Source organism: Ascidia mentula, chromosome 1 (assembly GCF_947561715.1).
Source record: "Ascidia mentula chromosome 1, kaAscMent1.1, whole genome shotgun sequence".
NCBI classification, from domain to species: domain Eukaryota; kingdom Metazoa; phylum Chordata; class Ascidiacea; order Phlebobranchia; family Ascidiidae; genus Ascidia; species Ascidia mentula.
This window is the reverse complement of record NC_138566.1, coordinates 19320939-19335768: the sequence shown is the minus strand read 5'-3', so window position 1 is coordinate 19335768 and position 14830 is coordinate 19320939. Positions and strand designations below refer to the sequence as shown.

At 39.7% G+C, this 14830-nt stretch overlaps 4 protein-coding genes across 4 annotated transcripts; 3 read left to right on the top strand and 1 right to left on the bottom strand.

Moving 5' to 3' along the window:
• Positions 1 to 248: 248 nt before the first annotated feature.
• Positions 249 to 4841, top strand: LOC145897310 (solute carrier family 49 member A3-like). Its single transcript, XM_082985547.1, has 8 exons — positions 249 to 803; positions 868 to 1072; positions 1313 to 1528; positions 1793 to 1916; positions 2659 to 2923; positions 3123 to 3355; positions 3763 to 3924; positions 4371 to 4841. The coding sequence occupies exons 1-8, from the start codon at positions 549 to 551 to the stop codon at positions 4522 to 4524; spliced, it is 1614 nt and encodes a 537-aa protein (XP_082841673.1). The 5' UTR covers positions 249 to 548; the 3' UTR covers positions 4525 to 4841.
• A 3475-nt stretch (positions 4842 to 8316) lies between these two features.
• Positions 8317 to 10428, top strand: LOC145897854 (synaptobrevin homolog YKT6-like). Its single transcript, XM_082986310.1, has 6 exons — positions 8317 to 8466; positions 8684 to 8867; positions 9191 to 9249; positions 9643 to 9754; positions 9813 to 9914; positions 9981 to 10428. Exons 1-6 carry the CDS (start codon positions 8360 to 8362, stop codon positions 10017 to 10019), a joined length of 603 nt encoding a protein of 200 aa, XP_082842436.1. The 5' UTR covers positions 8317 to 8359; the 3' UTR covers positions 10020 to 10428.
• Positions 10429 to 10439: 11 nt separating this feature from the next.
• LOC145889073 (proteasome assembly chaperone 4-like) lies at positions 10440 to 10799 on the bottom strand. The gene has a single exon (XM_082979958.1). The coding sequence runs from the start codon at positions 10797 to 10799 to the stop codon at positions 10440 to 10442; it is 360 nt and encodes a 119-aa protein (XP_082836084.1).
• Positions 10800 to 11289: 490 nt separating this feature from the next.
• LOC145907550 (large ribosomal subunit protein uL2m-like) lies at positions 11290 to 13771 on the top strand. The gene is made up of 6 exons (XM_082994918.1): positions 11290 to 11595; positions 11737 to 11864; positions 12015 to 12156; positions 12585 to 12745; positions 12816 to 12948; positions 13534 to 13771. Exons 1-6 carry the CDS (start codon positions 11328 to 11330, stop codon positions 13644 to 13646), a joined length of 945 nt encoding a protein of 314 aa, XP_082851044.1. The 5' UTR covers positions 11290 to 11327; the 3' UTR covers positions 13647 to 13771.
• The last annotated feature ends 1059 nt before the right edge of the window (positions 13772 to 14830 follow it).

The window sequence follows — 14830 nt, the reverse complement described above, 5'->3', positions numbered from 1 at the left end:
ATGCGTCAGTGCAGACAGGAACGGTAACGCATGGTAAGAATTTCGAAGTAGTGGCACGGGCGTCGCCAATTTCGTTTTGTTTTTTTTCGAGGTTGAATGAAGAAGTCAACGCGTGGTTGTTGTTGGTTTTAATCGAAGAAGCATCTGTCGTTGGCCACTTACGCACATGAGCGTTTTTCTCGAGAGAAAATAAGAAATGCGAGAAAAGGCTTTGGTCGCTGCTTAAACCACTTATACGGTACCTCACGGAACACCGCGACTGTTAATTTCGAACAGTCAAAAACATCACGATAAGACCGAGGTAATGCAAGTAAACATGTAACGATGGAGAGATCAGTGGAGTTTGCACTCAGACAACTGTTCGTTGGCGAGGTTACCGCAGTGTTTTTGTCACTGATTAATTTGTGGCCATCGAAGATTTGTCAACAACTGCGCACGTTTTGCGAATCTCTTGCAAATATGACCTTTTGTTGTAATGGAATGGGTTTCTATAGTATCATTTGTACAGATGCTTTTGTTTTAGGATCACCACAATTAAGTTCGCACCTATGAAGTGTATGAAAGACAAGAGTAAGGACCTCGCCTTTCCAGGTTCCAAAAAAGCGTGCTGTAGCGTTGCACATATAGGGTCAAATGAGGAAGCTTGTGATCAAGATTCAGGATGTCCTACCTTGCATTACCGGACATACTCCCGACGCTGGGCTGTGCTTGGCAGTCTCGCTATTCTGATATTTTCCAATTCTATGGCCAGGTTAGGATTTGGGCCGGTTGCTTACACAAGTGCTACGTTTTATGAAACCACGGTACGTTGAATATTTTGTTTAAACTACGTCCAATTTGTTATACGTGTGCTTCGTGTGCTTCTAGGTCAACACAATTAATTGGTTCGCTATCGTGTACATGGTGGTCGGTATACCAGTGGGCCTGGTAGTTACTTGGGTAATTAATAGGATTGGCTTGCGTATGTCCCTATTGATTGCTGCATGGCTTAATTTCGGCGGGGCAGCCTTACGAGCTTGCAGCGCCATCGACGGACTCGACTCCACGTGGAAACTGGTTCTTGTATTTACAGGTAAAATTGCTAGCGGGGTTCTCTTGTTAAAGTGTATTGTGCTCAGATAATTGCTGTAAACATAGCAAAAGATTTTCTACTTGAGCGAACATCTGCGGTTCATCACAGGGCAAAGCGCCCGTTGTTATTTAACAAACTTTTGTTTGCTCTCGAATTCTGACGCAAGCGACCTACTTTTGCAACCCGTGCCAGTCGCTATCTTTCAATTCCTGTTAACTCCCGATGTATCGTGTAACGCAGGTCATGCGATGTCGGCCGTCGCTCAGCCCGTTTTTATGTTTACCCCAACGAAGGTGGCCGCGCTTTGGTTCCCCGAGGACCAGCGAGCTCTCGCCAACACACTGGCCACCTCCAGTAATCCTCTTGGCATTCTTGCTGCCAACGTATTTTCTCCGTTGCTTGTGAAAAGCCCGAGTGACATACTTACTATGGTGGCAGTGTATGTCTGCCCTGCCGGTACGTAGATGGTATGTGTCAAAGCTCACATGCGAAAGGTCAAGTCTTTAATAATATAGAACAAATGGATTAATAATTGGGTCCTTAAATTTTCGTTAAAGGATAAATTATATGTCAAGTAGGTCAAACTGCTCTGTCGAGCTTGTTGCTGTTCTGATAGCATGGTTATGTTGTTGGGTAACAGCCTAAATTTTAGGTACAATGTACGAAGGTTCAAAAGCATCTATTATTATTAAGAACATCAACTGCATTAATTACTTACAGGCATCGGAGCAATCCTTACGTCATTTTTCGTGAGGACAGATGCCCCGCCGCACCCCCCATCCGCTAGTGCTAGCGCAAATTCGGAGCCATTTTGGATCGGCATAAAAAAGCTCGTCCGCAATGGGTAATACTCCAATAAGTGTGCATACGCTCAATTGTGACTCTCGCACAGCCGTTCCTTGCGTGAGAGTTCCCAAGCTCTGGGGATTATCCGCGGATATGATACCGCGGTTGCGATTTAGACGTTATCAATTTTGTGGTTTATTCTGTGACGCAGTTATGTGCTGAGCCCTAAATTGAAAGTGGCGATTTTTTTACAAAACGGTCTGATGCATGTCCAATTTCAAACGCGGTAAATAGTTTGGTGGCGTTTACGGAAATCGAGGGATTTGACCGGGGCCAAATTTAACTGTATTATGTCTATTTTCATGCGAAAGTGTAGCGTGCAGTGGTGCAGCTGCTTGTCAGTGCACCATATAACGTAGGTGGTGCTTGGCGACCCGTTAAGCCCCGGATTCATACACATTCTTTCCACCTCACCACTCTCTGCGTTGCAAGCTTTTCGTTATAGGTAACAAAGATACGTGTGCTTTGTTTGCGTGTCGCAGTTAGGTGTTAAAACACGAGCTTTTCTTGAGTATGTGTGAATTGTTATTTCAAATCGCAGTAAACCGGCTATTGCGCATATAGGGTTGTCGAAATTCCCATGATAGTTTTTTATGAGAAAAGAATCATTTTAAGGTATCGATGTTGCATAATAACCCCGTACTTAACAGGTAAGTTTACATTTTAACTGCTGATACTAAAGTATACAAAAAGTCGAATGCGGTACAACGAAAAGCATAAAAACCTTTGCGGAATTACAGGTATTACTGGATACTCCTCTTAAGTATCGGCGGCGGAGTTGGAATCTACACCGCGATAACCGTCTTTCTCGAGCAAATCCTCTGCCCCTGGGGCTACCCGGACTCCTTTTCGGGCCTGGTGTGCGGCACATGCCTCGTACTGGGAGGGGTGTTCGGGGCCGTCATAGCGGGGATCATTGCCGATAAAACCAAACACTTCGCATCCATTGCTAAGGTTTCCTTCACCTTCTGCTCCGGATCGATCGTGCTGTTTTCTTTAATGCAGGTAGGATTGGTTTTCGCGAATAACGTTGCTCAAATTTAATGTGATAATAATAACGGGGAACTTCGCGTATATAGCATACTTATGTATGTGGTCTAGCGAGCTTTCCAGGCCGCCGCTGGCGCCTAAGAAATAATTGCCAAACAGAAAGACAAAAACAATCTTGACACGTCAAGTGGCAAAACGTTCACACACTTTGCAGAACCGCAGTGGCCATCACGCACTCATCGCACTGTCGTGCGGTTTAATCGGATTTTTCGGATTGCCTCTGTTGCCTCTTGGTAACGAGCTGATTGTGGAAAGCACCTATCCCGTGGAACCAGCGACAAGCACTGGAATCGTGTTCCTGGCAGGTCAACTACAAGGCATGATTCTGATATTGGTTCTGCAGGAAATTGCATCTCCGCTTTCAAGCGATCAAATAAAATATTCCAAGTATGTTGTGCAAGCTTTTTGTGTGGCGATGCCAAGTTTTAAACGTTCGTAACCTTTGTTATGTCTTTTGTAACCCTTTTTGGTACCGGTATACGGATTTTCGATTCTAAATTGATTCTGGGATTGAAACTTTTTGTGGTCGAATTGGTTTGAAATAAGTTTTCTGTTACGCGCCATACAAGGTGCTTCTAATATTACGTAACAAGTCAAATCGGAAATGGAGAAAAAGCGTGATTGTAAAAGTTACGCCAACCCGTCAACTTGGTAATTGTTCTGTAAAACAAGCAAGTCACGAATTTTACATTTTAAACCAACAAAAAGTCAATTCAAGCTTCAAAACAGATCACCCCTTATTGTATCGGTGGATGCTTTTTGATCGTGCATAAAAAATTTCATGTTTTGGACAGGTGTTTGGTTAATCCTGAACATCAGAACGCGCCGATACGCAACATGACAACGTCCTGTTATGTTCTACTGGCTTACACATGCTTCATCTCCTTCTGTTTTGTGGTGTTTTTCAAAAACACGAACAGGCGCTTGAACTTGGAGCGTAACAGTCAGCGCACCAGGTGAGGGATCAAACAACTGTTTATTAAACAAATCAACTTCGTGTTGCCAACAGTATTACTTCCCTTGTGTCATAAGGCGGGTCAATGTGTCTGAATGTAGCAACTGAATATTAGTCATGGTTAATAATAAAAGATATTTGTGGTATTACAAGCGTACTTGCTTAAGCAACTTCCTATGTCGATCGACTTATAGAAATATATAGGATTATTGCTGTGTTAACTCTGGCGCAACTCAAACGCTGGAGGAGAATTTATTCCGTGGTTTAACTAAAGTGGTCATCGCGTGCCAAACTCTTCAGGGAAAAATCACCTGCGAGGCAAGCCGTCAAACGATATCCGCATTAAACACGCATCGCCGCTTCGAGACAACGTAAATTACTCGCGAGCTCCTTGACCAGGGAAATTTCGCACGCCGAGGCATGTTTTCACTTCCACCTGCATTCTAGGGTCGGTCTTCCCGCGGACGATGCCGAAAACAAAGTCGGAACGCGGACAAGTTCAGACAGCGAGTCGTCGAGCACCAACTCCTGTCAACACATCGTCCCTCAAAATGCGGGTTTGCGGGAAATCCCGCCTGTAAATCTAGAACGGACAACATAGCACATCTGTTTTAACCAAAGCGCAACAGCAGCAATGTATTAAGTAATGAGGCACTCGCGCATCACAACAAGCAAGGTCTTGGAGTGTTGCGTGCCCGGGCGAAGGTTGCCGAAAGACGAGTTTCTCTTCATGGGCGAGTGTTTGTGGTGACAACTTAAAAATGACGGAACTCCCGTCCCCCCGTCTGTCTCGCAAGGAACTTCAACATAATTGTGATTACTGAAACGGAAACTTGGGTTTTGTCCCACGGCATATTGTTTCGTTGTGCGAAAGTACAAAAAGCAAGCTTGTGACAAATAAAATTGTTATGCACTCTGCGGATTGCGGCCTGTCTCCATCAAACTACTGTTTGAACATGCTTAAAAGGTATAGTGTCAGGGGCTAGAGGCGAAGTATTTGGCGGAGTCCCATGCGGGCTTTCAGGATATCAGGTTTCTCGCAACCGCATATCAATAACTAACGTAAACCGAGACCTAAAACAATATTAAAGGTCACTGTGGGCAATTTGCCGGCTAAGCGAAAATTCGGCAATGACGAGATTTTAGGAATAGTGTTCATCCATCTTTATCGCAAATAATGTGGGATGCTGTCAAACAAATGTATCGCAATCGTGGTTTCTTAGAAACTTTATGTAATAGGGTTGTTATATAAGAATTTCCCCTGACATCTTCGGATTTTGTAGTCTTCAAAATTGCATTAGGGAGAAAATGCTTTTAAAAGTATGTTACATCCTGGACATATAAACAATTGAAAATGACTTCGTATTTTACGTAATGCTGATATCCCCAAGTAAGTCCTTGCGACACATTTTTGCCAGCATTTGTTTGAAATTTATACCATACGAAAAATGTACTTGGTTTCATAAGTTGGTCAACGTGACTGACATACATCGGTCAGGGATTGCACCTTATTAGAAATGGTAACCCAGCACTTCTTGGCCTTTTCTTCACCCCTACTGAAGTATGCGACATTTTATTCAACCCACTCAATTTTTGTATATTATTAATTGGGTTAACCAATAAAAAATGTATGTTTTGGAGAGACTTTATTGCCGAACACCCGACATCAACACTGTCAAGAAAGTCTCGGTCTGTACACCACGATGGCTGCAGGACCCGTCACCGATGGTCTGTTCTTGGACCTAAGTTCGGTTTGAGACCGAAAACCAGGATCTGTTCATTTGTAGAAAGAGTTGCAAATATATAGGAAGATGTCAAAGTCAAGACAGAAACAAAGGGATTATTGCTGCGATTAACAAAGGAGAATTAGAAGAAGTAGCGGAAGTTAAAAGACGCAACGCTAGCTAACTAGGAAACGGGTCAGAAAAACGCATGAGTGTAGAAATGCAGTTTAAAAAAATACATTCAAACAAAATATATAAATGCTTCGAAGTATAACAACCGAATTCCTTACATAGCTTCCCCACCGAGTATTTTCCGAAAACTAATTCATGCGCGCGTAGTTGTCCAAGTCCTCCAAATAGAAAGTCGTCCATCTTGGCATGCTTTCTGTATCTCTTGACGTGCGTCGTAGGTATAGATAGCTTCATTGTAATGGCGCCTTTCTTCACGAAGGCGTATAGTCAGTTATGGTAAAACTGCTTTAAAACGGGTAAAGTATAACTGGAGAAGGCATAATGGCACGAAAGAGTAAACTGTCCGTTTAGGGTATTGTATATATACAAAAATAGAAGGTGGTAATTCTAGGCTAGGTTATAGCTATACGCAAGTCGGTAACTTGCCAAATCATTAAAAACCATAGGCTACATGCAACAGAATAACTTTTTCCGTGTTCAGCCTGTTGAGCTGAGTTGTGCCAACTGGTCAATCCCTAACTACAAATGGAGCAAGGACTTTGATCCCTAAGAAGCAAAAAAATAAAAAAGCAGACAGTGAAGAGGTGGCCTTGCCGCAATCACCGTGTCACGACAGGCCTCTGGTGCGTGCTTCTTGCATACGGAAGGTTTTCTAAAACTAACCCATCGCGGCACTTTGATTCGCTTCATTAAGGCATGTAGCTTATCTGGCATAAAATTATGTGATAACACATAACACGCAGTAAAAAACACAATCTAAAACTACTGTTTCGGCGACATGCGTTAATAAACCTATATCGTAAAATTACCTCAAAGGGAAAAGTAGCAAAGTTAAGAAACACATTTTGCAGTTAAAAGAAGGGAAAAAATACTAGACTAATATATATACGAAATTCCTGTTGCTGCCAGGCATATTGCAATCAAAAATGTACTGATCTTTTGGCATAAACGTACTGTATTTTTACGATGTTTCGTCTGCCATGGCGCGAGACTTCATCAGGTATGACGCAACAAGTGAAACACCCTGAAACACGCACAAAATAAAAATAAAAAAGGGGGAACGTTGACACCGCTTGTCAGATCACGTGCTAGAGGCAGACGCACCAAACATTGCAGAAGACAAAACAATTACGGAAAGAAAACACATTGTTCTTTGTCATTGACGCAACCACTATTTTTGTGGATGTGCAACGACTCAAGAAATAGCCGCTTGGCGTGGTCCAGCTCCATTTCCAGGGCTTGGACTCTATCGAAGTTAACTTCATGTCGCAATGTCAACGCATGTTTGGCCAACGCAGTCTTGCTGGCATCTTTCGATGCGACATCACGGCGATGCTCTTTCGGTCGCGTCTTAAAGGCCCTCCCGGTTTCGCCGATGTATACGCCACTGCAATCCTTGCATGGTATCGAATAGACCACCCCCTTTGGTTCGGAAGCCTCCGTAGCAATGGGTCGTGAAATTAGATTGCCAAGCGTTGTTTGAGGCTTCGTGTAAACTTTTATGCCGTAATCCGACATCAATCTTCGCAATGTTTCGGTAAGGCCTGGTACGTAGGGAATTACAACTGTTCCGCTAGTGGGCGTTTCATGCTTCTGGGTTAATGCCGTTCTCGCGCTTAACATCCAGGCAGGATATTGGTATGTACGCAGCGCATTTAATATATATACAAAACAAACTTTGCAGCGGTGTGACGTGCAATTTAAATTTCATTGACTTCAGCATCAGAAGGCATTGTGTTCGAGAACACAGAGGACAGCACCAGAAATGAAGGGTCTCTGTTGGTTTGTTGAAAGCACATGAAGGAATTGTATCACCGCGAACCCAACATCAAACCTGTCAAGAAAGCGCAAGTTGAAAGACTTAAAGCAAGCGAAACAACTGAATATTAAAATTTCGTTTTATATTAAATATTAAAAAACTATGACAAACCGAATTCTACAAAATTGATGTTAAGAAATGAAATTCATTTCTACCCGGTTAAAAGCTCTGCGGTAACCTTACTTTATTACAAGGCACACGTACTTTATTTTAAGGATAAATCAGCATTAAAAAATAGGGCGATTGAAGTCAAAAACTGTAAAGAAAACTACAGATAAATAAAGATCCCTACAAATAAATTTTAATTTAACAACAAAAATTAATAATTTGACTATTACGTGCATCTGCCGTTAAATCATGCGACCTCAAACATGACGTCATTGTTAAATTAGTGTTGTGTTGTTACAGTGACAACATACAGACAGGGTGATCATAGGGATGGAAACTGTCGTCAGTTGCGTTGTGTTGGAAGAATGACCATGTTTGTGTGAATTTAATTTTGATGATTTCTAGGAGAATAAAAGTCGGTTTTCTCAAGATCATAGTTAACTATGTGTAAAATGCCTGAAACCACAACACCAGACACCACTTGCTGTGTGAGGTTTGGGTGATTATAGAAGTTACAACGATTTTAACCTGAACTAATACTGCAATAAACATACTTCTGTGGCTTGTGTAGGGTTTAGTTTATAACTACCAAAATGGTGAAGATATTTTCTATGAGTGTTCTCTATAAATGTCCTTCCACGGTTGTTCCTCTTGCAGCGTCACATGACTTACAAAGTTTCAACTACTTTCAGAGGAAAAGGTAAGTTATTATTGAACAAAGCAATGAACTTGGCACAACTTGTTTCAGCACATATTTTTTTTGGGGCACAAGTTGTTACAGCACAAATATTTTTGTGACAAAACAAGTTACCAACATGATTTTTTTATAGTGTAGCCTACTTCGTTTATAGTGATACATGAAAATAAACGAAAAATGCATGCAACAAGTTGGATAAAATTACCTTAATTAATTGCAGTATTGAAGAGTTTATGGTGTTCACAACACAACTTATCACTGAGAGAACACAACCTGGCCAGAGACAATCAGTCAAGGAACAAGAATACATGTGTCATGTATATGTCCGAGACGACAGACTTGCATCAGTACTTATTTCTGACCAGGATTACCCAAGAAGGGTTGCCTTCACACTTCTCAGCAAAGTAAGCATTAATTATTACTGTTATGATTTACACCGACCAGGTGCATGCTTATTATCTGCTCAGCTAGCAGTTTACACAAACACTTTAAACAATTAACAGCACTGGCCAAATCGCTTGTCATGCCAAATACATGTTGGAGTAAAAACCTTGTGTGTAAAGCTTAGTTTTACAGATGAAGTGGTTTAGGTAATTTATTGATTTGTTAGATGTGCAAAGATACCCAGTTGGGTACAAAAATCACCTGATATCGTTGATTCACAAGATGAAAAATATTGGCAAAAAAGGGTAACACAAAAAATCCAATTCTATTACATTGTGTGTAGGTTTGTGATGACTTTGAATCTAAAGTTCCATCGAAAGACTGGCCATATGGAGCACAGGCGTAAGTTTTGAACAGGATATCGAGTCAACAGAATTATAAAACTTATGATGCATAATCGTACCAAATGGTTTGTTTGCATCTGTACTTAATTTGGTGATTCAGTGTTAATGTAGGTCACCAAAAAACATCTTGACATGTAAAGAATTTATGCCGATACATCAGACATTATTAACCTGGTTGTTTCAATAGTACATTTTTGAACTGCAGTTGGAAAGACATTTTATGAAGTTACAGCCTAAAATTTTATGCATGTTTTTTACTTCCTACAAAGGTCTTCTCTATCCTAGAGCAAATAAAAACACCATTATGAATGACATAACTTCCACGAAAAGGCATAATATTTTTTGTTGTTCAAGCAGTTATGATATATGTGTTTTATTGGTATTTTTCCAGTCACATTCAATATGATGGTTTGCCTGCAATGATACAGAAGTATCAAAACCCCAAAGAAGCTGATGCCATGACAAGAGTTCAGGCTGATTTGGATGAAACAAAAATTATCCTGGTATAAAATGTTTAAAATCTACAAAACTGTTTCCAAAGTGTTGAACTTGTATTTACAGCATGGCACAATGGAATCTCTGATGCAAAGAGGGGAAAAACTGGATGATTTAGTCGAAAAGTCAAACAACTTAAGCGTGCAATCAAAAATGTTCTACAAACAAGTTAGTCCTACACAAATATTATGCTATAAGCAACATATTTTTTTTAATTGTTATTATATATTTCAGGCAAAGAAAGCAAATTCATGGTGTTGTTCGATACAATGAGTCGATATGCTCACAGCACAGCCATTCATTCTATTTTGAGGGTATCCCATAAACAGTGAAGAGTTACTTAAATAAGTGACGAAACAACAACAACAGTTATTTTCTTGTTCGGTTTCGCCTTCATCATGATTTATTGTTTATATATTTATGCCCACAGACACTTGGAAGTGTTGTGCAACGTGCCATTTGTGAGAACTTAGTGTCTAACGTTTAACACGAATGGTAACATTGTCATGATTTCGGATGAGACAATATTGATTGTCAATGACTGTTTTTATGTTTAAACTTTTTTTTATTAAATAACATTTTATTGTGACCTTTGTTGCTAGCATAGCAATTTAAGTAGTGTGTATGTCCTGTTGTCTTCGCAAATTTTTCATGTGGCTCACAATATTGAACCTGCATTTCAGATTTTTTGCATTATGTGTTAAATAGCTTTAAAAGTATAGGGTCAGTCACCAGTTTGTTTTCAATCTGGGCAAGAAGTTCAACATCTTCTTCTGGAAGATTGCAACTTACTAGCACTTGTCTACCAGTCCGTTTGCAAAGTTTTTGTGCCAAGCTGTTGGACGCACTGCTGGAGTGAGGACCCATAACTGTCTGTGAAGTAACAGATTTGTCAAAGTTAGTCTTCAGTGCCATAGCAAGGTTTTCCATTTTAATGTGTCCATCTTGATTGATCCACAATACCATACTTTGGCTCAGTTGAAGCAAGTGTATGTGAACTATTGAGTCGTTTATATTACATGGAAAGTGCTTAATTTTCAATTCACCATCCATGTTGCTTCTTGGCAACCTTGAATTGTTGAATACGGAATAGAAAATAAATTAATATTGTTTAAATGCAAAATTAGTTTTTGAAATAAATATTTACATAAACTATCTCTGTGATATAAAATAATCTAAATTGCTGAAGTGCGGTATTGCAGCACTAAACATTGGTTGTGTCGCCGATTTTGTGGCAGACCCGCGAAACCTTTTACCACAGTCGAGTAGACTCGTACTCGTGCGTGAGTGCGCTATCATTCCACCTTCCACCATGCGTGCAACGAAAATAGTTTTTTTTTTATCTTACTTCATGTCAAACAAACAAGGGCATTACAACTAAACAATTTTCGCAAAAAAAAATTAAAGGGGCTTAACGTGGTGATAAATGTAATGGCCAAACTGCAATAACTTACATTTGTTCGTGAAAATTTTTTTTTGTGTGTTCCGTAATTTTATTCATTTGTGAACGGGGAAAGTCCCTTACTCGACAAAGAATCAAGAAGTTTTCATGAAACAATGTGGTAGTTCGCTTTGTGGAAGATGATTGGCGGCATTTCTCGTTCTATAATCACACGGGTCGCGCAACTCAAACCAAAGAACTTGAACGTGTACACTTCATCGTTTCTCTTAACTTTACAAAATGCCGAGAACAATGTAGACGTAAACCGAACGTTAAGTACGTCGTGCAATAAGCATGGAAGGTTCGGTCATCGTCTTGTTAAACTGTGGGAACAGGAGGAATACACAACAAAACCGCTAAAAGTTTACAGAACAGGAGGACGTTTGGCAGCACAAATGGAAAGATCAAGTAACCATGCTTTTGTTGATAATTGATTGTGTAAAAATATCAATTTACTACAAGAAAAAAATCAGTAGCATACTCTTGTTGTTCTCTGTTACTATTTTGGTAATATGCATATGAAATTACCCAAAATGTACTATTTTTCAGCCACAATGGTTCCAGGAAGAGTGTGGTCGAAACGAATAGGAGGGGGTTTACGTCGTGTGTGGCACTGGGTTGATCGTTCACGAATGTCTGCTGAAGAAGTGTCAGCCAAATGCCATTATCAAGAAAGGGTAACTTTCACTAAAATTTTTATTGGAATACCATTACCTGGAATTGCTATAAATCAGCATCCCCTCAGTGAAGAGTTAGATCATACTATTTTAAGTTTACCGGTTAGGCACATCTATGCTGTAACAACACATTTGTACTGTGAACAACAGGTACTTCAAGTGCGCCATGATGACAACAGGGCTGGACAAATTGCATTGGTAGTTGGTCCATTAAAGGAACGGTGGATAATGGCTACAGAAAGCATGAAACCAGGAAATCTTATCACAAATTCAGCAAAAATGCATCCTAATGGTATTCTCTCATAATTAAAAGTCCTTGCGCAACTCTGTTCTGAAACATTATTGAGATTAAAAGGTTGAATTTTTTTGCAAAATTTATTTAAATTGTTGGTCTTTAATGCCTATTCTATCAACACTCATTTCCCTCTGACCATTAACTAAATCTTTTATTGTTGTGACAATGGAATGTGTGTGCATTCATGTAAACCATTACAATAAAGCAATTTTTCATATTATATTTACCTGTTAATCTCTCTAGGTTTTTATCACATTTCTAACTTTCAGTTAAAACTCAATCCCTATTTCCCACTGGTATTTAAAGTTTTTAACTTATTCTCTTAGTGAGCCAAGTGGGTCCCAGTTGTGAGTCACTAGTTCATATTTAGATGCTTTAGGCAACTTTGAAGAGTGCCTCATTCCCTTTATTATTGTTCATTGCAGTTGAGTTCAAAGATGGGGATGCTTACCCAGTTGGAATAATTCCGACTGGCACAAAAATCTGTGACTTGGAATTTGTACCAGGAAAAGGATCCCAAATTGCGCGATCTGCGGGCAACTTCTGTACCATTGTTCGCAAGGAAGGCATTCGAACTATAGTGAAAGTATACATGCGACTGATTCAGCAGTAAGAAAACAGACAGGATTGTCAATGCAAGTCTGCTATTTTTGCAGATGCCCTCTGGGAGGGAAATAAATGTGGATGAGAGGTGTGTTGCTGTTGTTGGAAAGATCTCAGTTGGAAGCCACAAACTGCAACGATGGCGCGTTGGTGTGATGAGAGATCAAGGAATTAGACCAAAAAGCGGTGAGATATCTTTGCTGATGATACAGACAGTGCAATTTTGGATCTGTTCAATCTGCAGTTAAACAACCCTAGCATTGGGATTTTACTGAAATATATAAACTAGGTTCCTAACCTTTTTTTTACCAATATGCCCCAATGCTTCAACATACTAATTTTGCAAAATGGTTGCAAAAGTAAAGTGAGGTTTTGAAATACATACCTGAACTCAAAACACTGCAGGGAAGCAAAGAAATAATGAAAAAGTACCTGATAGTTTTGCCAAAAGATAACCGGTTAAAACCTACACTGAAATTTCTTGGTTACAAAATATACCCCCAAGATAAGTCAAATTTATCCCTGGTCGAAACTGTTGACCAATAAATATTCACCAATGAACTTTCTCAAGGAAACAAGAGGTTTAACTTTTTATTTTGTCTTTGACAACAGTTTGTTGTTGTGAACATTATAAAGAAGTTGTTAGATAAAGCTCATTAATATTATGCAGGACATACAGTATATTTTACAGCATGATAAACCACAAATTAAACGTTACATTTGATCCATTTTGTCTAAAAAAAACATTATTTATGATCTTTATGTGCACAGGGCGCGAATGCAGGTTTGACCCTAGAGTAAGCAAGAAGAATACACCCATCTCACCCATGGTTGTCATTGGTGACAAGCGTGTACTTCAAAGGTCTGATGCTTTTGAAGATTAAAAGAACGTTTGAAAAAAGTTTTTGACTTTTCAACCGGTGTAAAAACCGTTATTCATCCAAAATTTTGAGCGTCAGAGATATGTCGTGGTGGCGCACCACACAAATATACTTTTATCTTACACAGTGTGAAATTTGGAAATTTTTGTCATAATGTTAAGTTTGAGGAAGCCAATTACATACCAGAGTTGTTAGAATTTCCAGTTGAGTTGACGTGGGACGTCTTTTTAGCCAATACTATTTCCCGTTATAAAAACAAGCAAAAAGCATAAAGCCTAAATCACGGCTCATATTGTCACTGAAAAGTGTGACCCTTGCCTACACGTGGCCTTGTACTCACAAAGCAAAAACATTTCGATGTCATGTTCATGTCTGCTGGAAGCCGTATTTTATTTCACAAGCAATTAACGCGTACTTTATAAGAAACCCAATATTCATACAACCAAAATTGCTAGGTGACAGAGCCTTTTATACAAAAAAAAAACGTTTGAAGTCTTGTGCCGTATTTTGGCTAAACCCAGTAGTCAAGGACTGGACGTTACAATCTACCAAACAGGGCCCATTAAATCAAAGTTTTACAGCTTCATTCATGAGATCGAAATCTAAAGAGCCATTTAAGTCAGAATGTATGTGCGGCTGCTGTTAAGAAACTTGTCTTGTGCAAAACAGTATCAAAAACATTATTGTTTTTGAAAGTTGTTTGTAAGAAAGAGGAGCCACTGCACATCTCGAGGAAAGTTACAAAATGAAATAAATTTTGGTGACACGAACAATGCTAATAAAATCAGCCCGCTACGTGGGGCCCGGGAGCATATTGCTAATGCCAGCTACAGTACAGAGTAGTTGCAATCTTTTTTGAAAAACTGCTGCTATTGCGTTTCGCAGCTTGGTGTGATTGAATGTGGCGAAGGCGAAGGCTGCCTTCAGTTGTTAATTTTTACATTTCGTAAATTAGCTGATTGTTTTTGGTTGTTTATTGTTATTGGATTGGATTGGATTTCATTACACTGATTGCTTCTTACGCTGTTGGCAAGAAAAGACCCAAAAAACGTTGTAAAAAATAGAAAGCAATCTGTAATTTTCTGCTTCACTGAGAGAGTTTTTTTCCTGAGCACTTATGGGTACGGCTTTGTGCCCTAACACAGTATGTTGGTATGTATAGTAATTGATGTGTTTTATTTATGCCA

What these genes read in the sequence shown, in the direction of transcription:
- LOC145897310 (XM_082985547.1), top strand. Translation starts at nt 549, where the DNA reads ATGAAGTGTATGAAAGACAAGAGTAAGGACCTCGCCTTTCCAGGTTCC. An exon ending in CTACGTTTTATGAAACCACG is followed by an intron (nt 804 to 867) that starts GTACGTTGAATA and finishes GTGTGCTTCTAG; the next exon opens with GTCAACACAATTAATTGGTT. An exon ending in AAAAAGCTCGTCCGCAATGG is followed by an intron (nt 1,917 to 2,658) that starts GTAATACTCCAA and finishes GCGGAATTACAG; the next exon opens with GTATTACTGGATACTCCTCT.
- LOC145897854 (XM_082986310.1), top strand. Translation starts at nt 8,360, where the DNA reads ATGGTGAAGATATTTTCTATGAGTGTTCTCTATAAATGTCCTTCCACG. An exon ending in AACTACTTTCAGAGGAAAAG is followed by an intron (nt 8,467 to 8,683) that starts GTAAGTTATTAT and finishes AATTAATTGCAG; the next exon opens with TATTGAAGAGTTTATGGTGT. An exon ending in CCTTCACACTTCTCAGCAAA is followed by an intron (nt 8,868 to 9,190) that starts GTAAGCATTAAT and finishes CATTGTGTGTAG; the next exon opens with GTTTGTGATGACTTTGAATC.
- LOC145889073 (XM_082979958.1), bottom strand. Translation starts at nt 10,799, where the DNA reads ATGGATGGTGAATTGAAAATTAAGCACTTTCCATGTAATATAAACGAC.
- LOC145907550 (XM_082994918.1), top strand. Translation starts at nt 11,328, where the DNA reads ATGATTGGCGGCATTTCTCGTTCTATAATCACACGGGTCGCGCAACTC. An exon ending in AGCACAAATGGAAAGATCAA is followed by an intron (nt 11,596 to 11,736) that starts GTAACCATGCTT and finishes ACTATTTTTCAG; the next exon opens with CCACAATGGTTCCAGGAAGA. An exon ending in AGCAAAAATGCATCCTAATG is followed by an intron (nt 12,157 to 12,584) that starts GTATTCTCTCAT and finishes TGTTCATTGCAG; the next exon opens with TTGAGTTCAAAGATGGGGAT.